This window comes from Oreochromis niloticus, linkage group LG20 (assembly GCF_001858045.2).
Source record: "Oreochromis niloticus isolate F11D_XX linkage group LG20, O_niloticus_UMD_NMBU, whole genome shotgun sequence".
Taxonomy (NCBI): Eukaryota; Metazoa; Chordata; class Actinopteri; order Cichliformes; family Cichlidae; genus Oreochromis; species Oreochromis niloticus.
In genome coordinates, this window is record NC_031984.2 from 17808338 (window position 1) to 17831572 (window position 23235).

A 23235-nucleotide genomic window follows, 5' to 3' on the forward strand; every position below is an offset into this window, starting at 1 on the left:
AAAAGTTTCCCCATTTTGGGGCAGGTTTCAAAAGAAATTTATAACAAATTTATAACATGGACATCAATCCAACATTAGGTAAGCAAATAAGACGTAAGTTTCTTAGACATCATCAAATATAGGAGGAATTTGTTAAAAATGCAACAAAGGCATACCAATAAAACATTAAAATTTTGAAGTCAGGTTACATTAGATCAAGTATTCCAGCCCACTGGCTATGGAGACACAATATACAATCTGTATATTGTGTCTGTCTATCAATGTCTATCAATCTTTTTTTTTTCCAAATTTCCCCCTAAATCAAAAAAAAAAAACAAGCAGAAGAAACATTCCTTGCTATAATTCATTTTTCTTTCAAAAACAGGTGAGCACCGAGGGTTGCTGATGCCTCTCTGTTACAGATAAAAGAGAAATATACAGTCTGTATATTGTGTCTGCTCAGCGGTGAGGCTGGGTTGTGGCCTCTTCCTTTCTCTTTCCCCAGCTCTCTGTCTCTCCTCTTATCTCTGGGTCCATCAGGAACACAGCACGCTCCAAGGGTAAACACACACAAACAAACTCTCCCAATCTTGCCAGAAGAGTTTATGTGGGATGGAGCGATAACATCTCTTTGCTCCATTGTCTCCATCGCGCCACGCTGCACTTAACAAACACAGAGAAAACACATCGGAAGTATTTTCCTCAAACCTTCACACTGGCCTTTTATTTCTCTTTTATCTGTAACAGAGAGGCATCAGCAACTCTCGGTGCTCACCTGTTTTTGAAAGAAAAATGAATTATAGCAAGGAATGTTTCTTCTGCTTGTTTTTTTTTTTTTGATTTAGGGGGAAATTTGGGAAAAAAAAGATTGATCGATTTTAAGATTTTCAGTCACTCGGAGCTTGTTCCCAGAGTCTGTAAACTGGACCTAAATTACTTCTGAGACGTCTGGCCCTGCACACATATTTAGCATATTTTAAATTATGAAATGGGACACAACAGTTCATAAAGACCGAGACAGATGTCTGATCATAGGTGCACAGCTGCTGGAAATGTGCATTCTCTCACTCTCCGCTCGTTTATTTAAGTGATGGTAATCCCTTCATCAAACCAGAACAGACCAGAGCCATAATGATCCTTCCTGGGGGAATTAGGTGATGATTGGTGCTGCAGAGGCAATTATCTTCACTTTTCTCCCTGTTCTCTGTGCTTTTGTATCTGTCTTGCCCTATTTTCCCCATTCTTTGTAGTTTTGAAAGCCAGCGATATTCTCGTGTTACTAATAAAACTGAAAGCAAACATGTATGCACAGACACATTTATAGTGCACATTCATACAGGGGCAGACACAGCTTTCTGGTTAGGTTACACTCAGGGGTCCAGCAGTGGCAGCCCCATCTCAGTGGGGTGTGTATGTGCCTGTTTCTGTCTGTTGGGTGGGGTCAGACCAGTACTTGTTGATTCTGGTGCATCGAGTTACCGCTTGTCTGTCACATCCAATTACAGTTTCGGACCGTTGACACACTCAGCCTGGCTCTGTGTATGTGTATGTGGGTGTTTGTCGCTCACCTCCAGCTGTGCCATGCCGACGTAACGTGCCACAAGTATCCACTTGTGATTCGGATGGCTTGGCAATGTTTTCATCACACTTACGGATAATCCTGTTGCTGCAGTTTTAGTCTGCACCACTGACTCGCTCAGTGAGTTAGCCTCCTGTACTGATGGGCTGATAATTGTACCAACCTTATACTTATTTCCTCTTCTTTAGTATTTATTGGAGGCACTTAATAAGCTATTCATGTGCAACTTGTGTGTTCCTGGCGCTGTCTCATAAAATGACTTTCACTACATGTGTTGAATCCATCACAAGCGATTTCTCTTGTTAGCTTTCTTCAATACAAAATATTTTCTATATCCCTGTCAGACATGAGACATATGCACATTTACAGGGCAGCTAAAGCTGGCTGATGCCACTTCAAAAGATTTAAATTCACTTTTAAAAACATGTAGCATCTATTTCTGAGATGAAATGTCATTTTAACAGCAGTCAGCCAGACTTATTCTCACTTTTCTCTGTTTCCTAGAGAGAGCCTCCGGCCATCCCTATTACTTTCAACATTGCTTATTGCTTTTCACATACCTTATTCACATTTATATTTTACATGTAGATATAAGGTATAAGTATATCAAGTTTGTGACACTGTTTGTTGCTCCTAATGCACAGATTTTGTAGCGCTTTCCGTGTTGCCATTAATTGTTCTTTCTTACATACCCTTCTTATTGTCATCTTGTGTCACTGTGTCTCTTCAGAGAAGGTTGCACAATTATGGGGCTATATGTTTCCGTAGTAGTTAAAGACTCATTGTTTGAGTTCATACCAGAATTTGATTGTAATTCTATAATTCACATCACCAGATCTGGGGTTTAGTGTGAAGTTTATTGGTTTGTTTCATCAGTTCATTAGTTTAACCATTTAAAATCACTGGAAACTGTTTCCTCGTCCACGTGTCCGCAAAGCTTCTGTAGTGCTCCCAGAAAAGTGTGAACGTGTGAACTAGAAAGTGAGTCAACGCTTTCGGTGCTGGAGAGAAAGTTGAAAAAAAAGAAAGGCGGAGAGAGGGAGAATCAGAGGGTTTATTATTTCTGTCCAGTGTTTTCTTTCACAGTTCCATCAACCAGGGTGGAAGCGGATCATTTTCTTCCACTCACCAGAAGTGTGAGAGGCCACACACAAACTGTGCATGTAAATGCACACAGTCTACTCCACACCTACAGATTCTCACACTCACATGAATGGCAGCAAAGGTTATAGCACTTAGAAACTCTTTCTGCCCTACTTATCTCTCTCTTGTGTCTTGACTGTGTCTAATTCTTCATTTGGGAAGTCTTTTTGCTTCACTAGCTGCAGGATTTGTTTTTCTTAACTTTTCTTTCATTTCTAATTTAGCTAGAATGATTTTTTTTTCTTTTTTTTGCAAAGGGCCAAACTGCAGTGTGAATGCAGATGATTTCTGCACAAAATCGTTTGAACATTTCAGAACAAACTTTACTGAAAGAAAAACACTTATCTTCCTGCTTTTTGCTGCTTTGCTTCCAAAACCCCTCCCCTTAACTCTTCATGCCCCTAGCTTCCTCTTTTGGCTTCCCAGGATGCCATGCGGGACACAGCTGAGCGGATCATGGAGCTGGAGAGGGCACTGAGAGAAAGCATGAACACCTCTGCACATAGGGAGGCTCTCTGGGCACAGGAGGAGGCTGCCCGGGTTCAGGCCCAGAGACAGGTTTACCTGGTGTAGCGCATGTGTATCGAGGGCTCCATACCATCACATACATTTACTCGCACGCATGCACACAGATAGTCTCGAGGGTCTCCACACAGGTTTCTTTGTGTACCTTTTAAACTCTATGATCAGTTGATCAGATCATTCAGGACTTGGAGGGACCACTGGAAAAAAAAAAAAACTTAACTGCGCCTCCATGTGGTTCAAAATGTAACTGCAGGCAGACCATTATATCATTATTACCAAATGGGTAGTTGCCTTTTGTTTCCTCTCTGTTATTGCTTTTTCTTCTTAATTTACTTTTTATTCTCTAAACACTCTTTTGTTTATTTTATTCTTCTTGACTGAAATTTCAAACTAAAAAAAAGGAAAGAAAAAAAAAGAAATTCCAGTGGCCTCCTTTCGTTTTCTCTTGTTAACTTTGCATGCTTGAAAATGTAAGCATATGTTTGAGATGTTGTGAGTTTATGTCTCTGTAAGCAGAGTGACTGACAAAGCTGGAGACTTGATGGAGCACAGGTTGCCCCTTTTAACCACATGTCCTGCTTATCTGTCTGCCCTTCTGGCTGCCTGCTGGTCCGTCTACATCTTTGAGCAGGCCCCAAAAAAGTTTACGTGTGTGTGTGCGCGTGTGTGTGTGTATGTAGGTGTGTCTGCGGTGGGAAAGAGAAACAAGGCAAGGGAGTGTGTTTCCTCTCGGTGTGAGCATGCATTTGAATGAGAATGACCTCGCATTACTTATGAGTGCCACAAGTAATATGAGAGCAATCGGCGGTTAAAACAAGAACCAACATTTTGAGGCAGAATGGCGGCTGTATTGCCTCAAACACACACGTATGCTTCCTGGGAGAGTTTAAAAGATGAAGAGAGGCCGGAGCAGCAAAGTAAGAGAAGGTCAAACTCAGTTTAGAAAATTTTGCGAGCGCCAACGCTAACTGCGGCTTGTTTTTTTTTGTTTTGGTTTTTTTTCTTCTCCCTTCTTTTCACATTTTCTGTACTTTTGCGCGCTTGACTTGCATTCAGCATGGATACTGTGTTTATCAAACAATATTCTGATTCACTGCAAAGTCAGAAAAGTATATTTATGTCTGAGGGACTTTTTGCACGCATAGAAGTAAATGATTCAGCCGTGACCTGAGTTCACCCATGTCAAAGATTCAGGAAAATCCTTTTCTAGCTGGTGACACATTAACATTCATTGACCCCACAAGCCATAGTCAACTTGCCTTTATTATAAGTCAATCCAGACCCAATGCATAGAAAACATACCGAGCCAGCATGTGGTCATACTGGCGACTGAACTTGACACGAGCTGAACTAGAATAGCGTTACAGCCACACTGTTGAAGGCTGCCCGAGTGCTCAAAGATCTCAGTCACTGATGCTCACTGTTAACTGTCAAAGGAGTGAGCTTGGTCAGCCATAATAACGTTACCACATAAGAAGGGAGCAGTTCAGCATGCCATCATTATAAAAGTAGACAATTGTCAGTCAATCACCAGTCTTGCCTCGGAGACTGGAAAAGAGTGCGTGGAGTGACTTAGAGAGGAACAAGTTCTTTTGAAACATCACCTGACTCTGGCACTGCTTCAGCCCGCCCTGCCAAACTCACATTCTCACCCCCTCCTTTCCTCACTCTTTGCTTGATTTTCTTCTTTCTTCTCCCCTCTGTCCCAGAGTAATCAGTCTCATGATGTGTAATGCGCTGAAAGTCTTCCATCAGCCTGACCTGCTGAAATGGAGCATGGGTAATGCCCTGGGTCACTTTTTTTCACACCCTTGTTTTCTAAGTCTCTCACTCTGTCTCTGCCTCCCTCTGCCTCTCGTCTTTCTCATACAATCATCTCTGCTGTCCAGCCACTGTCCCGAGCCTTGCGTGTTCCCATCTGCCTTCTTAAGTTGTCTCACGCAATTATCTCCACGCTCTGTCTCTCTTGTTCTTGATTTCTGCTCTTTTGCTCTCCCCTCTGTGGCGTTTGAACTAGGCCTTTGAACCAGCAACACGACGCAAACGGACAAGAGGGATTTGGCCCTTACCTCTGAGCCCTCAATCAGCTTATCAACTAAAGGGGCTTTGGGCCAGCCTTAGAAGGCCTTAGCCTGGCTGGGGGACTTTGCCTTGAAGTTGAGCTAAATTAGCACGCACAGGCTCACTGCTAAGCTGATTAGGTCCGTAATTTCACTAAAATGCATTGTATTCCTTATTAATGATGTGATTGTGAAGTGAGGGCTAGCCTGGGTGGTGGACTAATAAGGGACTGGGAAGGGAAAAGTTGGTGCATGAGGGTTGATAGGCATGTGGTGGGTGTAAATGGAGCTGTGTGTGTGACCCTTGGCTTTCAAGATGAAAAGATTGGCTTTATATTCACTCGATCCTGGAATCAAACAGTGAACATTAAAATGGTGTAAGTTTGGAGACTTGCATATTTTGACGTTACTCGGTCTATTAACAGCTAGAAACTACTGAGGTCAATTGTTCTTGGCAGAGCTATGGGGTGTATTTTATTGAATATATTGAATATTTTGTTACATTATGAAGAAGTTTTGACTGAAAGTTGTCATTTTCCGACCGTACTATTTAAATTTCAGCATTCCGCACTCCCTTTGCTTTTTTCATTTCTTCTCGTATTCAGCGTGTGATATTCATGAAGAGTGAGTGAGCACATAAGCTGACATCTGTGAAACACACCTAGAAAACTGGAGGAGATGGAAACTGTCCTGAAAATGTGTGAACCATTTGGCTCCTTCATAAAAGAGGCCCGTTCCTTTTTTTTTTCATGTCCTACCCCATGGAGTGGTTTTCCCTAATAATCCTTTTCTCTACTTTTTTTCTTTCTCCTTTTTTTCTGGCAAATTTTAGATTTTTTTTACCCTGTATCACAAATTAGCAGCTCATCAAAACTAAACAATGATAAATGTTTGTTCCTGTTGTTTTACATTTACATCTGTACATGCTTGAGTAATACTGCATCCTATTGTGAAGTGCTAGTTGTTAGACAATTAGACACTTCCTGTCTAATGACGCCCTGAGGTCATATCCTGTCAGACACACATGTGTGTGCAGATACAGAGGATGCAGTCAAGTGGTTGAGCATTATCCTCAGCTCTAAAGCACAACTACACTTGAGAATCAGGTAAGATAAGTGAAAGGTGAGGGTTGAGAGGAGAGGGTCAGAACAATCACTCAACTAACCTGTGAACCCAAGTAATTTCTCCTGCTCCTAAATGTCAGCTGGTCATTGATTTTCAATGTTTAGGCTGTCATTTTATGTCATCTTTTAGCATTCCAACACACATTCTTGACATACACGCAGACAGCGGATAACTTGCCATATATCAAATTACTTTAGCATGCCCTCACTTCTATGTGTGAGTGTGCATGCATAAGTGCAGAATAGATATGTTTCTTTGTATTATTATAAACCATTCTTATAATTAAGAATGGATCAGTGTGGGTCCTCTAGTGTGTTTATACCACCTTCCTTTTTTGTCTTCCACTGAATAGCTGGAGGAACTGATGGGAGCTTTGGAGAAGACACGCCAGGAGCTGGACGCCACAAAACTGCGTCTGTCCTCCACTCAGCAGTCGCTGCATGAAAGAGACGGACATCTGAACAGTCTGCGGCAGGAGAGACGCAAGCAGTTGGAGGAGATTCTGGAGATGAAGTTAGTGTCACAGTCATATGTCTACATATACCGCACTTACTTTCAGTTACATTAAGTAGCTTTTAGTTGAAGTTTAACTGAATTAAGTACAGCTGTCTGCCCAAACATCTGTCTTTACAGAGTGGTTAGTGTTGTGGTTTTGGTCACAATATTAGAAATGTGCCATTTTCATCTGCTTATTGTTTAGGTTAAAGTTAAAAGCAATGTTCTTGCAGTGCAAGATGTGTAGTAAAATGAGTAACACTGGATATTTTAGTAATAAGATGCCAACAGAGGGGTAAAAATTTGAGTCATGATGTATTACTACTTTAGTAATACACCATGTTTTTAGGTAAGAAGTCACAGCACTGGACACCATTTTTAACATTATTTCCCTGAAACAAACAGGACTGTGTGAATAATTTCAGTATTGTAATAAGTTAGTTATCAAATGTTTTACTTTTAAAAAAATCATGTGATTTTGATGCTGTTAGACTGATAGGAGTCTAAAATTATTCCCATTAAATGTCACCTTATTATCATATTTGTTTCCAAATATTGAACAGATGTTCCCATTTAATTATTAGTGGGTTTCTGTATTATTACCATGATATTATTATTCTAATAAATACACTGGTACGTATATAAAGCTTTTCTTTTCTGGCTGAACCCTCAAAGCACTTTTTTACCACATGCCACTTTCATCCATTTATACCCTTACTTTTGTAGCACTTTAATGTAGGCTGTAAGTGCTTTCTAACAGTCACACTCCGATGGATGCATCTGAGGCAGTTTGGGGTTCAGTATTCAGTCAGGGAACACGTCAACATACAGACGGGGAGAGTCTGGAATTAAACCACTGTCCTCTAAGTTTCTAATGTTTGTTTTTGGCTCCATTACACTATTACATAAATTCCATTCAAATGTATCTCAAGTATAAATTGTTGATCCCAAGTTAATGTTTTAAGTTACATAGTAATTTCTTAATTATGTATTTTTTAAATTAAATTATTGCCCTAGTACCCCACGTGTTGATATGGAGCTACCATATCAACTGGTAGTGACTGATACTACACTTTCTACTCAGTTTAAGCACTCAAACACTTTCTTACTACAAACCTCATTCACCCATTCATACAAATGCCCTTTTCTGTGCATAAGCACTAACTTAATGTTCACAAACACTATAATAAATGCATTAAGGGGAACTCTTGGTTAAGTATATTGTCCAAGAATACTTTGACATGCAAGTTGGAGGATCAAACCACTGACCTTCCGCGTGGTAGACGACCTGCTGTACCTCCTGAGCCGCAGCTGCCTCCAAAGGGGGGATAAAAGTACACTAAAAGTGTGAGTGCAAGTGACTGACAGCCCATAAAAGTAGATTTTCTTTTTTTTTTGGCATGGTGTGATGGGCACTGGCATGATTTACTCACTGTTTTATCAAGAACATTTGTAAAAATAGCAGCTTTTTTTTCACTGCAGCTCATAAACCTGTGTCTAATATTGTATTAGGCACATTTATCTGCTCACCTGTTCACATATGCGTTTGTGTTTGAGTGTGATATAGACATCAGCTCTGAGGTGTATTCTGAAGCAGGATCAGCCGTTGTCTAAAGGTGCCTCGTGAAAAGTTCAGTTTATTGAGGACAGGTGGTGTAACTTTAGGTTAGATAGATTTGTGTGCAGCTCTTGCTTCATGTGTCTTTGTGACACAGAGGGAGTTAGAGCAGAAGGAAGCTAAGAAGGAGGATGTGCAGAACTGTTTGCATTTCCATGTGTGAGTGTACGTCAGTGGTTGTGTATGGATTTGTGAGTGAGTTCAGTGATCTGCAAGTGGCTTGGCTACATGTGCGTTTGCTTTGAGCGCTCTGATTGAAGGAGCATGGAACCACATATCTGCTTGTCATGTGCTGCAGAGAAATGCCTTTAATGTCAGCTACTCACTGCAGTACAAAAGAGAAGGCTGGCACATTCTGTATGTATTGAAAACACAACTGTTAAAGTCTACTGTGCCTTCAGCTCTTCAGACCACACATATCTGATGTACATAGCTTACGGCATTCTAATGTACATAGCTGTATAGGGTAGCTTTCTGACTACTGACAGCAGGGTGCCCTTTGCCTGTCTGTCTTCACACACACACACACAAACACACACACTGCTGATACAAACCACCTTCCTGTCTGTTTCAATTTCCACCCTCCAAGCATTACTGGGAATGTTTATCAGTGGAAATGTATAACATATGATAGAGTCAGAAAGCGTGGTCTACGTACAGTATAGAAAAAATGCTCAGCGAAGTAGCATGTGATTATTTTAGTGATTTAGTGGCCCTGTAGCTTACATTCATTTTATTAGAAATATGTCTGAGGAAGAAGGTTGTTGTGATGATTCGCTGACATGAACAACATAAACCACAAAGCAAAACCTTCAGCTTTTGTTCAAGACTTTGACTAGCCTACATTGGTAAGACCTTTAGAAATGTGCCATTGATAAGAGGGCATGGGGGGCGTGAATGTGCATGTTTGTGTGTGTGGTCTGTTGTACACTGGATTGTGTGTGTGTGTGTGTGTGTGTGAAGAGGTTAGAGGCAGGGGTTTGGGGTCACTGGTGATGAGGATTAAAGGACTGTTGAACTGCAAGGGGCAAAGCTTCGTGAGACTGACACACATCTGAAAAAGCCGCAAAGATACACTTGCAGAACGTACACACACAGCCTCAGTGGAACTCGCATATAATCACTCACGTCTGCAGACATGCACATACTTACACAAACTGTGGCTTACTCCTTTAAAAGGGGCCATATTCCCAGAGCACAGCTCTGCTCCAAGTTAGCAGAGGGAAAGCTAAACAGGAAAGATAGAGCAATGAAAGAGAGGTAACAAGCGAGACACGTTAGAGGGAAAGCAGCAAAAGTTTGGGCAGAAAGAGAGAATGAGAGGGAGCAGAGAGTGGAGTGGAGGGGCTGCACATGCTGAAGTATTTCAAATCTTAGAAATCATGAGAGAAGTTTGATTGCATGCCAAGTTTCTCCTTCCCTCTGCTGTAATGTGGCATTTGTCAAGAAGACCAGCTGAAGCAAACCATGTGAGGCACGTCTCCAATGAATTGGAGAGCTTTCTGTGTGTGTTTTTAATGTGTGCATATATGTGTGTGTGTGTGTGTGTGTGTAAGCCAGAGGGAGGTAGAGAACTCTTGGCTTTTCAACACTGTTAATGAAAGAGACAAGGAGGGAAAAAGCATTTTCAATACTCTCATTGCATTCTGGGTTTCCCTGTTCATCGTGTGTGTGCATCTGTGTGTGTGTGTGTGTGTGTGTGTGTGTGTGTGTGTGTGTGTGTGAAAGAGAGAGGGAGAGCATTTTCATATTTGCCTTTTACAGATATAGCTATATATCTGAATGCTTAATGCTTAAGAACACTGCAGGTCTCCTCTGTCACCCCACACCAGATTGAGTTTCCACCATACTGTACAATATTCACACACACATACAAACACACACACTCACACAGACACAGATGGCCTCCGGAGGAGCTAGTCATTAAACAAGTTTAGGGTCATGGGGTATAGGTGCACAATAGAGAAATTATGTGTTTGGACATTTTGAATAGCTAGTCATTGAGATGTTTCCATAGTCTGAATAGGATAATACTATATGCCACAACATCACAGTGCCTTACTGAACTTGATCCTTCTATAGACTTTGGGAATGTAGGTGATATTATCTCTGTTTACATTTCAGTGATGGAAACGACGATAGTGGAAAGAAGGGGAAAAAAACAGTGGCAGCTTCGATGCAGAGTTGATAAAGTGGAACTTCTTTGGGGTAGCTAAGTGGCAAGTTGAAAATTTAAGAGATGGAGGAAAAAATCACAAGACAGAAGGAGGAAAAGAGGAAGTTGTATCGTAGATTTAGGGAGGAAATAGTAAATGATGGAGAATGATATGCTGGGCCTGGGATTGATGGAGGGAGTGATGGATGTAGGGAGTGGTGGAAGAAAGAAAGGTGAAGCTGAAGTATAGCTGAAAAGAGTAGGAAGGGCCATATGAAGAGCAGTTGTCGGAGTAAAATGACCAACTTTAGCACAACATGTATCAGCAAACGCCTTCATCACACTGAAACAAAGAACGCATACTTTTAAAATATTTTTACTTTTCATGTGGAGCATGTTTTCAAGTAATCAGCCACAAATTGTTTTTATTTTTTTTAAAAAGAAATAAAGTCAGTATTTAGTTTAAAAGAGCTTTGATTTCCTTAGTAGTCTCATACAGTTTTGAAGACACTTGGCAGGCAGGTTCTTCCAAGCATCTTTTAGTACTTGCAGCAGTTTGTCTTTGGTTCCTGTTTCCTAATGAACTTCCCAACAGACTCGATAATGTTAATGTCAAATCTCCGTCAGGGATCATATTATGTGCTTCTGTCATTGAAGATGGATTTTTTTATTACTTTGAATATTTGGCAAAAAATGTCTTACCTTACATTTACTAGAAGTGATCTCCTACTTCTTCCTGGTATTGCTTGATGGACACAAATCTAAACTACTAAAGTAAGATTAAATAGAAAGCTTTAAATGCAATGATTAAACACAGAGACAATATGGAATAGCTGTTTCTTTGTGACACTAATTTAATAACTAAATGAACATATAAAGAGACATTGTAAATATGACATTAATATAGCTGTCTACTTTTTCTTCTACTCTAAAATGGTTCTAAATAACACGTTGGACAGAAAGGCTGAAAATAACAAACAAGATCCTTAAGCTTTTTATACCTTATTATACCCATACTTGTCCTTGACGCTTCAAAGCCTTCTGAACAGTTTTGTTGTGTCATTATACAAAAGTAAATTCAGGTCAAATGTCACCACTCATTTCTTTTATCATGTCTTCACTCAAGTGCAAATGAAATATGCTACACAGTGGAAACGTAACAAGACCTAAACTATAATTCCAGATTACATTCTGTCACATATCCATCTGCTGGCCGCTTACAGTAACTCATGGCATAATGAAGCTTAGAGCAGTAGCGACGTTATGACTTCAAAATCCCCAATGTAGACATCCTGTCTGCATAGCACCATCGCCATGGTTACACTGACTAAACACACAGAGAGACCAGCTGTACTGGCAAGGTCATGTCCCTGCTCACTGATCTCTCCCAGGGACCTAGACACACACACGCGGGTTTTCACAAACTTAAAAACGAACACACAAATGAATGCAGCATGTGCACACACTCACACCTTTAGACTGAAAAGCCTCATTTACACATTAATATCTTCAGCAAGCCAATATAGGCAATATTATGTTTCTTGTGGTTTTTCTAAAAATTACATTCACATATACTGACATAATTTTACTAATGACTCTGAGCTCACGGAAATATATGGCGTCAAGACATTCTGTACACAAGAACTTGAAGTGGATGCTCACACCTATGCACATTCGAACAGCCATATGTGCACAATTACCGCGTGGCGTTATAGCACCATTGTTGTGATAGGTAATGATGAGACATGGAGGGTCAGTGCCGCATGTGAATGGGATTCTCTGTGTTGCTGCGATGAGGAGGGGCCGACTCCACATCACCTTCCCCTCTCTGAGCAAGTTTGTATGCGCGCCGCCTCGTGGGAACTTCAGCCCATTCATCATGTCTGTCTATGCTCCTGTGCCCTCTGACACATGTGTTTACCTTCGACGTGTGTGTCAGCTGTTGAGCCTATAGGTGTCTTATTATGTCAAGGCCTAGGCAGGCTCCACCCAACTCCTCCAACTCGTCCTTTGAGGTTTTGTCAATGGAGGACTTCATCACATGGAAATCCCTGCTTCCAAGTCGGTTGTTCACTATAGTAAGGTAATGAGAGACTTCTTTCTGGATCCTATAATGTGAGCCGCAAGGGTGGAAACAAATAGTCCAGAGATACGTGTAAAGTTTGCTCACTCATTTAGGTTTTCAAGTTGGATACTGCTCCGCTCGGCTAACACTCTTAAAGTTTGAATACTATATTTAACTCTAAATCTGTGTAGCCATTTTCTCCTGGACTGAAATCTGCTCATGCCACAAGTTGGGCTGTTTTAACATCAATTATGGTTATTTTTTTATCGCTACTTATTAATATTTTATTGGTGCCTATAGTCAGATAGCGTGCTTGGCAAGCACCGACTTACCCATTAAATATGATTTGGAAGTTCTGCACAGTTTGTAAACCCTGGTTTGAGTTTTGCATGGCTGCTGCACAGATGTACACTCTCTGTAGGCATCAGTGTGAGAACTGCTGGGCTGAGGTACCAGTGAGGTTTCAAGAACCATGGAGTGGCTGTGAGAAGTGGCATTGTCTCCTTAAGTTAAAGTATAAGTGAGATGAAGGCTCATAAAAGTGGTGATGAACTGTGACACTCTGACGACATCTGCTGAGGGTCGACAGTGGATATACGTGTTTTGTTAAACTGATAGAGATGGAAGAGTCTTTCCAAAGAAAGATGCAATTTTTGTCCTAATCTGATAAATGACATATTGAAGTTGGAGTGATTAGGAAAGGAAAGGAAGTGAAAAAGATTTAAAAAAACACACACACACGCAAAAGGAATGCAGTGATTGACAATCATAAGGAAAGACAGGGAGGCCACATCAAGGAGCCAATGGGGGAATGTTGCATGTGGAAACTGCCTTCAACTATGTACTGAGTTCCCCACTAGAGTAAAATCATTCTTTCATTGTCCCTTCCGACTTTTGCTTCATCACTCTTTTAACACTGACCTACTTAACTTCCTCTGAGTATGAAACGTTCTCCCACCTCTTTTTTTTTGTCTGTTTTTCTCTTGTTTTATCTCGGGACGGGTGGAAGAGGGCCTGGAATTTATCACACATACCTAATAATTACTATCACAGGAAATGGTGCTGAGGAAATAGGTGCACCAGCGCTGCTAATTAGTGTCAGTCGCAAACGCACGTGCACATGCTTGCATGCACGCGCACACACACACACTTAAAGCTTATTAGTGTCGTTTGGCCAGCGTATAAGGAGAACTCTCTGGAAAGCCCATGAATGCTGACTGGCCTTAGGGAGACTAACACCCCTAAGTTTACCCGGCTGTATAAACCTCAAGACTAATTGTGTGCGCAGGAGTGGGCAATTGATTAGCTGGGCCTTGCAGCCATAAAGAGGCGGCCCAGGACACAGCACCCAGAGGTGACCAGTGACGGCCTTCTAAACAATGGTCCTGCCCTCAGGGTCACTAAAGGAATGAAAAGAAGAAAGGGCAGTCAAGAGAGGAAGTGCTTGTGCAGATATAAATGCTCATAAATCCAATTAGAATTTAAAATTAGATTAATACACAACTGTGCATTTAGTTTGAAAGATGAAGGCATGAACTGAAAGTGAATAGAGAGTGTGCAGTGAGCGATTTTAGAATGGAAGAGAGCCGTTTTAAATGCAGCTGCATGTAATATGTTGTTGAATGTGCTGCGTTGTAAAACAGCCCTTAAAAGAGTGGCTTAGTGAAATACCCTCATGGTTTACCATTATGGGCACATGAAATACTGGTATACCCACACAAGTGAGTCAATGAGGCTTACTGGCATATATTCACACTGTAAACACCTCCAAGCCTCTGCGGTTGGCACACACACCTGAGCTCCGGCTCCTGTTTTTCTCCTCTGTGGCTTCTCTGGCTGACGTCTGTCTGTCTTTATCTATGCGTATGAGTGTCTCATAGCGCAATATTAAGGACTTTGTGTCTGCAGCTTTACTTCTGCGCGATCTCATCTAGTGCTCTTCGGTCACAGTAACGTATTGTTAAATAACACCCTAACAAAGTGTGTCGTCTTTCTGACTCTTTGTTGGTCTGACTGGAGTTTTTATTGGCCCTGCACATCTCTCAGTCTTGCTTAGATGGCTCCCAGGAGGTTTTAATAGAGAACAATGGCTGAACGGACCACTTCCCCAGCACAGGACTTCTCAAACACTGCGTTTCAGTCAGTATGCACCACAGCAGCCCCTGGCACTTCTGGAACTTGTGTGTGTGTCTGATCTGGTTAATTCAGGGATATAGGCCCAAACTGTAATTATCATTATGTACTTCTCGGCAGAGGTAGGAAACAGCCCAAGCAAGTTTGGATGAGCATGTGTATCCTCACTGATCTGCACTGAATGTGTTTTTGTCTAAAGAACAACATGTGAATACATGAATTTGCCTGTGTGTGTTTATGTGTGTGTGTATATGTGTGTGTGTGTGTGTGTGTGTGTGTGTGTGTGTGTGTGTGTGTGCACGCGCACACGTGCATGCATGCATGTGTGCACATAGAAGGAATGATGTGAAGAGCATGAAAGCTATTAGCAGTGAAAGATAAGCAGATTGTGCCAGTGGCTGTGTGATGATTTTTCCTGCTCTTGTTTTGGCCCTGCTCTTGTTCATTTGGTTTCTGCTAAATGGAGACATATTGGAAACATGACTGTTCTCTCGAGGCCAGTGGGTATCCAGAGTTTAAGACTAGAAAGGACAGAAGAAATATAAGAAGAAATCAGAGGAGGGGGAGAGGAAATGAAAGAAGAAGTGTGGAAAGCGAAAAAAAGAAGAAAACAAAAATGAAACCTTGAGGGAAAGGAGGTCGCTGAATTTAAGCTCGCCACTAAGACTTCAAATCTTATAAAAGCAAAGAAACCACATTTGTCTTATTTGTTTGTGGTAAGAAATTAACATTCACAAGCATCCAGACACTGTTAACTTTCACAACTCTGCAATAAAACGTTTTGTCTCATTTTTATAACATCACAGTTGCTGTCCAAAGAAAAAAAACAAAACAAATCCCAGCAAAAAGAGAAAGAATGAAGAAAGAAAACTAAAAAAAAAAACAACTAAAAACCAAAGTTTATTTGGTACGTGCGTCACATCTATTCAGGATGGCAACCACAGTTTAATCTGTATAGTGCTTCATCTTTAAAGCTCGCATCAATAAGACAGAAGAGGCCTTAATGTGGGCGGACAGACTGTGTAGAGACAGGACTGGTCACCACTAAACAAACAACACAGGGATCTTGCAGAGACAAGAATGACTAGAGGGAATCTGAGCAAAGACAATGGCACGGCTTTGAGTCTGATGAAACACAGAATATTAACAGTGTGTGTTTAGAACTGAGGCATTAATAAATGCCTTCATAAGAGGCTGCGCATGTTTAAGTTATTATGATGTGTGAGACCTTTGTTGAAAGCATGACGTTAATATTAGGCTGTGTTTTCTTGCATTTCTCTCTCTGGGTAAGCTTACCTGTTCAAACCTTTGATGGATCCTACAGTTTTCTTTGCAAGTTAAAGATGTCTTGACGCACGCTCAATCATCCAGGAAAGGAAATTCCAGGAAGTTGATTCTGTTCTTGCGGACGTGGTGAGGACTGAAGGAGTCACTTAGATGAGTGACGAAACATTTTTTGCTACTTAAAAAGAGTGCGAGTGCTCTCAAAAAGAGTTTAGAATCGTACTTGATGATGATCTAAAGCAGTCGTGACCGATGGGTTGCAGGATTTTTTGCTCCTTGTTATTTTTTTCATTTAACACTGTTATCTTTTGAATGAAGACCTACGTGCTTTTCATACATTTATATACTTTAATCAAACTTAAAACTTAAATAAACTGTAGTGCAGCTCTTGGCGTGTCAGTGCAGTTGAACTTGAGCAGACTATCTGGCAAATGACAATATAGCTAAGACATGGACCGACTACGCCTTGAGCCTGTAAGCAAACAGAAAGAAAATGAGCACAAAACCAGCCTTCATAGTTTTTAAAAGGTTAAAACTGAATAAGAACATCAAAACAGGTGTGCTCAAATGCGTGCATCTTAAACACACATACACTTGTCACACATGATGTAATTTCAATGCAAAATCAAAAAAGAAATAACAAAAGTGAAATCCCTGTTTTTTTTTTCCTCCTGTGCTTCTTATGCTCCCTTCCCATCTGTCTTCACACACACACACACACACACACACACACACACTCACAGTAACGCACACTGACGTATCTGACATGTCTCTGATCCATTCTTGACACAGGTCTTCAGGTTCAGGATTTACTGAAATCAAATGTGTGTGTTTGGCCTTAGGTTACACACTCGATTAAATTAGAGAAATGGTGCGCACGTGCACGAGGGCTCAGTTACACGCACACACACACATACACACATGCAGGAGCAGGGACCCAGATCTCTATTAAGTTAAAAAACAGAGTTGAGTGTCTTCTTCCATTGCGAGGGCTTTTATGTGATAAGATCAGCTCAGGGTGCTCTCCTATTCAAGATTCCTGAGCACATCAAACGACAGTAAACCACATCACACAGACAGGAAGAACTCAGCTCCATTAGCTTTCCCATAAAGAACATGTGTGTGTATGTAACAGGAGAGCTACATTAGCCACTACAAAAGGTTTATACACACACACACACACGGGACAAGCAGCAAGGAATTCATATTGACATATTCAGAAATAATTGAGAATTAAAATAATGGTAATTAATTAATGCGACTTTGGTGCAAGTATATGTGTAAGAGCACACATACTATCATCGAGCAAGACTAGGCAGCCATCGTGAAATACCTTTCACCTTTGGTCACCTTTTTTGTGGAGTTATTTTGAAGCCTTATCTAAATTGACTTAAATCTCCGTGGTCACGGGGGCTTGAAAACTGCATGTACTGCACTGCGTGAATCAAATCACCAGTCGAGTCAGTCTTAAAATGAGGTTTTTAGCTTTTTCCTTTTTCCTGTGGAAGTTGTACTTCTACCACAGTCTTTGCTGTTGTGGGAATCCTTCCGTAGATCTAAATTGAGAATTCTTTGAGTGCCATTGAGGCTTGCTGAAACCTATTTGGGGGCCTCTGTAGAAGAAACACACTCGCAGCACCGTTCCATCCCTTCGTCCTGTCGTCATGCACTTTTTACACAAAGTGATGTCTCTCTTATGAGGTGTTTAGTGACGGAAGGCCAAAGAGACGCCCAAAAACAGCAAGAGAAAGGCAGGAAGACAAAGAGAGAGGAGCGCAAGGGTTGGGGGCAGAAAGAGAAAGGGGTTGACCAAGATTGAGTTTACCCGTTTTTCTTACATTGATTTGAAACAGATCTTCACTTTGTCTCCTGTCCAAGCCACAAGCAATGAGATATCAACCTCTGCTCAGGCTCCAGGGGATCTAATTCAAAATGAATGTCCATCAGTTTATGTCTGACTTTACTTGTTTACTATACAGAAAGGAATTGAGAATTAGGTAGCAGAAATGTAAAAATGTAATGTTTTAAATTGCATCAAACAATAGAAGAGCAGGTAGAACAAGAAGGATTATTGTCATAGTTTGGGTAAAAACAAATGTCTCTTTGACAGGATGAAATTAAGACACAGGGCCCACCCTGACTCTCAAACTAAACCATCTTAATTTATATTAATCCAAAGGATTAGATTGCCTACTAGCATTACAAGCCTTTCCTTGCCAGTCAGCAGTGTTCTGCTGGCTGAGATTAACATTTTATGCCGAAAGACGGCATGCACGCAAATGGTATTGTTGCCACAAATGTCACACAGGATAAGTGCACGGAGCAGAGCACAAATGTAGCAGAGGCTAACCTCTTAGTGTGAGTTGTGGATGTTGGATGGTAGTGCAAAATGCGTAGTAGAGAGGGAAATTAGTAGATGGTGAGGGGAAATCAGAGGGTGTTCAGAGAGTTATGCACTATGGCGGGCCTAATTGCTTGTGGCTCCTGTTGTGTGTTTGGCTTTGTTTGAGCATGTCCAATATAACCAGTCGCAAGGGAGCCTCTGCCAGAGCAAACACACACTCTAACACAAGCCTGAACCATAGAGAACGCTTTTATGGTGCTGAAGATCTCAGTAACGTGACACCTAGGGCAAACACTGAGTAATAAAGCAATTGCGGAACATTGTTTAGGTCCTCCTCCTGGCATGGTTTGTTTATCAGACTCAGAGTGTCTCAGTTTCCTAACATCAGTGTCCTGACATGTCACTCCGGGAGCTCAGTGCATGATAAACTTGTGAATGTGTACACGGACACATTGGCAAAAACAGAACCAAGCGGGATAAACACTGAAAGCTTTCATACACATATACAGAGAAACACAAGCCCACGTGTCTGCACGCACACCACACTGTAGACATCTTGACATGTCAGTCACAGGCTTTCCGTGCCAATTTTTCCCCAAACTTCTAAGCAATTTCCTGGTATGTCTGACTGCATGACTGCAGATAAAAGAGCAATAAACATATCTTTCTTGCATGCTAAAATGCTCCTCACCTTCTTTCAGTGTTGCTGTTCTGTGACGCAGAAAGATTTTCGTGTCACAATGTTTGCACACGTGTCTGCACCCTTGCAGCGGATCTTCTGCAGCACCGAGGTGGTCTCCAGCCCTTTCTCAGAAAAAAGAAAAAAGAAAGCTGTTTGTTAATGCATGCTATATCATCACTGTATAGCTCTAAAATGAGACCTTTATATTGAATTTTTTTAGTTGTAAGTAATGTTTTAAACCTTTTCTGAGCTCTTTTCCCGTCTGTAATACCGTCTTTCTCTAGTATATCAGCGTGTTTTTCTTTAAGGTCCAGGACACACAAAAACACACCTGCATTTTCTTTGCCGTGTCAAACAGTCAGATTTAGTGTTAGGGAATTGACAGAGGGAAAGGGAAGACATCCACACGTGACACATAGATTGTTGTAGAAAGCTCTAAGCTTTATTTTTATATGGGTGATTTTTAAAACAGGATTCTTTAGATTAACTCTGCAAACAGTAGGACTCCTACTGACATTTGGGCTGTATTATACCTGAACACATTGTCAGAATGGCTTTGACAAAGAGCAGCTAAGTAGTGGGTGAGAGTGAGAGACCACAAACCAAAAAAAGAAAAAAAAGATCCCACTCTCAGCCTCAGCTTTCCAGTGTTAATGGAGCAACATCACATATTTACACAGAACAACACAGTACTAGATGCCTCCTCACAGGATGCACACACACTTACATACATACTGTATATGCGGTTTGAATTTCTTTTTATCTTTGACATTTAATGTAGCCCTCATAAGGTGCCCAACGTATATTTAGAACAACATTATAATGAACTTAAACTCCTCAGACTCTTAAAATTACATTGAGATGACCACAAAGTGATAATTTAAGAGTAAAGGAGTAAAAAAAAAAGGAAAATAACAATTCATACAGACACACAATCTCCTATATGTAATCATAGCCAGGAAAAGGACTCAGTTGAAGCCATTATTAAAATAACTGTGATGTAATGTGCCAAGGGAGCTGAGTTGGATGTGTATGTTATCTATCTGGAAATCAGTGAGTCTGTCAGCAGCATGTAACTGCACACTGCCACAGGTCTCTTTATTAAAAAACAGATGTATGCTGGAATTTATGCACAGGTGTGGTGGAGGGCCAGCAGAGCATTTATGACATTGTGTGTGTTTATCTATGAATATTGTGTATGGATTCATTTATAATTCCAATGTATGAGAAAAGTAGTCTGCAGACAAACCATGAGACAAAAAGGGAAACTGGTCTCGATGGGAGCAGCTCAAGGTTAGGAGAAGAAAGTTCCCCTCTCTGCTGCAATTATCAAAAGGCACACACTTTTGCTGTTTCATGCTTGCATGTGCATTTATGCGCCTGTATGTCGGCACTTGCAGCTTTAATTTTCATACCCTCATAAAGTTTGCAAACCCACACACACACTCAGTCTTTCAAGAAGTCATACAAGAAGTGGAATAATGAGAAGAGTACAAAATGTGCCAGTGTCTCTTTTCACACGAACCTTATTCACAACAGCTATACTTTCGAGGTAGCGGGTGGGGGATGTGTCTATTGGGAATTCACACCAACTGGCGAACAGGCACATTCAGTGACACAACAGACTAAATGTCCCAGAGGCCATCATCTGTCTACACTAGCTTCAAAGTACAAATTACCCAGATTACAGAGCGGCGTGGTTGTATGTGTCTGTATGTGTGAGACTGTGTATGTAGGTGTGTTCTTGTGTCTACCTGCGTGTCCATTGTGCACTGGTGCAAGTCATTGTGTCTGCAAATGCTGAATCCCATGAGTTTGTCTGAGTGTGTGCTTTCGCATGTGCATGCCTGTGTGTGTGCGTGAGAGTCATAGAGAGAACATGCTGAAATATGTATTCCTGTTTTTACTGACTGGGAAATAATAGTGACTTTTTTTAAAATCAGAAGGCCAGGTAGTAATCATGTTTCCCTTTGATCCCATGATCCTCACTGATCTGTCTAAATATACAGCAGACTTGTCCAGACCTGGCTACAACTCTTCTAATCAACACCCTCACCTAGACCCCTGTGTGTGTACATTTGTATATTTCATAGACTTTCTGTCTGGCCCCATATTTTATGATGTATATGGGTACAACTCATTACTTCTATGTAATTAAATTTCATAACCGGTTTCGTAAAACACAACTCTGTCACAGCATTTATTTACTGTTAATTCTTTGAAAGGAGCTGTTTTAGTAGAGAGCACAGTCTAGTTATGCAGCTTTTATAATCCCTGAGCTCATGTGGCTGTGATTGGAAATAACTCCGATTGGCTGATGGAGTGTGGGGTGAATGTTAGTGTGACCTTGTGTGTCCTTTACACAGTGACGGGAAATAGACGAGTGTAAGCTCCAACGAAAGCTATAATTCTGAGAGTAATACCGGCCAAAGGAGAGTACACACATCTTCTTTATCACGCACACGTACATACACAGTTTGCTTAGAGTAAAGTCCTAGCTGTGCTGTAGTAACCACATTAATTGGGTTGTGTAATTGTCTGGCAAAGCATTGTGGGAAACAGCCCATACAGATCTGTCCCTTCACCTCAAACTGCTTTTTAAACACGGACCTATCGTCATGACAGTCCTGTCCAGAAAAATGCTGAACATGTGTGTGTGTCTGATTTAATGCCTATGTCTTTTTGTGATCCCTTGTTTGTGTGTGTGCATGTCCGTGTCTATTGCTTCTTTAAGGGAAGTGAGTGTAGTGGCCTCCCATTCCACCGCATGTCGGCTGTGGTTCAGCTGTGGTCCACCGCCAGGGCCTGCATTTGGAACTCAGAGAAAATACACCAGGGGTACTCGCTCTCACTGTTTTGTGGACCCGTCTTTCATCGGTTTGTGTATACATGTGTATTTTGGGTGAAGCTTTGTATGTGTGTATGTGTTATAGTGCACCACAATGTTGGACTCTCTGCCCCTGACATTTTTAAGGCCTTTTGGCCCCGCGTCATGAGTGCGCACTGTATTTCCAGGCTGAAGTTAGATGACCGGAGTGAGAGAGAACCCATGCCGAGGACAGGAAAGGCAAGGGGAATGAGGGGAGAAAGGAAAGCAAGGCGGGTAATTGAAGGGTTGAGGGTAATATTTAGGCCAAGGATGGCTGTTTCAACGTGTTTGCGTAACCTCCTTGAACTTAATATTTAGCCCCACTTTGGAGTGAGTATAGGGCACGCCAGAGCAGAATAGAGAATGATAGAGGGAGAGAGATACCAAATAATAGAGAGGTCCAAGTCCATGGCGGAGGTAATTCTATTCTCTTCTGTAAAGAACTGCTCCTCTCTTTGATTAGGAAGAGAAAGGGAGGAGAGAAGGAGTGATGGAATGAGGCCTGAGAAAGAGAAAAAGATATTTCCTGTCCAAAGGCCTGTGATGATCTGTTGGACAGAGGGTTATTATAATGCAGTGGAACATACAAGGCCATAAAGACAGCATTTAAATGACGCAATGCAGAAGGTGTTTCTTTGGAGTTTTCAGCTGACTTTAAAGACCGTGTAGAGTAGATCTGGTGCAGAAAGAAAAGGAAAATGGTTAAGCAATAATTATCAATGGATTCTAGCTTAGCTCTAACTTTGCAGCAGATGAATGATTTTTGATTGCAGAGGGTTGCACACACTTTAGAAGAAATGTGAAAATGTCATGGGGATCCTGAAAAGAATCATTTTCCAAAACAATTTTAATCAATGAATGATTGGTATTTTGTATTGAGGAAATCAAGGTGGCTTTTATTGTTGCATATGAAAAAAAAAAAACACAGTTTTTTTTTCTGTGTGCATTATGTACAGTTTCATATTATGATGCTGAAGAAGAGAGTGCCTTAACATATAACTATTTATACACTGATAGTGCACTTTCTATTACTGCATATGCATGCATTCTTCTCCCTCCCTCTGTGTAGGTGTGAATGTGTGTGTCTCCTTACAGTAGTGTGACTGAAGCTATGTTACTCATTCTCTTACCCTCACCTCTCTGTCAGATGACAGGCAGCTTTAAAGAATCCAGCTGCTG

General features: G+C 41.1%; 1 protein-coding gene across 12 annotated transcripts in view; it reads left to right on the forward strand.

Annotated features, from left to right (window-relative positions):
* Window positions 1-23235, forward strand: part of LOC100695931 (ELKS/RAB6-interacting/CAST family member 2-like) — a 155025-nt gene that overhangs the window by 78188 nt on the left and 53602 nt on the right. For 10 of the 12 annotated variants that reach the window (XR_001224690.2, XR_003215694.1, XM_005477984.2 and 7 more), the window contains 2 exons: window positions 3107-3259; window positions 6764-6924. Coding sequence is in view for 10 of the 12 variants with exons in the window: in XM_005477984.2 (XP_005478041.1) it covers window positions 3107-3259; window positions 6764-6924 (314 nt within the window). In the remaining 2 variants the exon portion in view is untranslated. The remainder of the gene's footprint in view (window positions 1-3106; window positions 3260-6763; window positions 6925-23235) is intronic. The other 2 variants (XM_013273206.2, XM_019350167.2) reach the window with 1 other exon arrangement.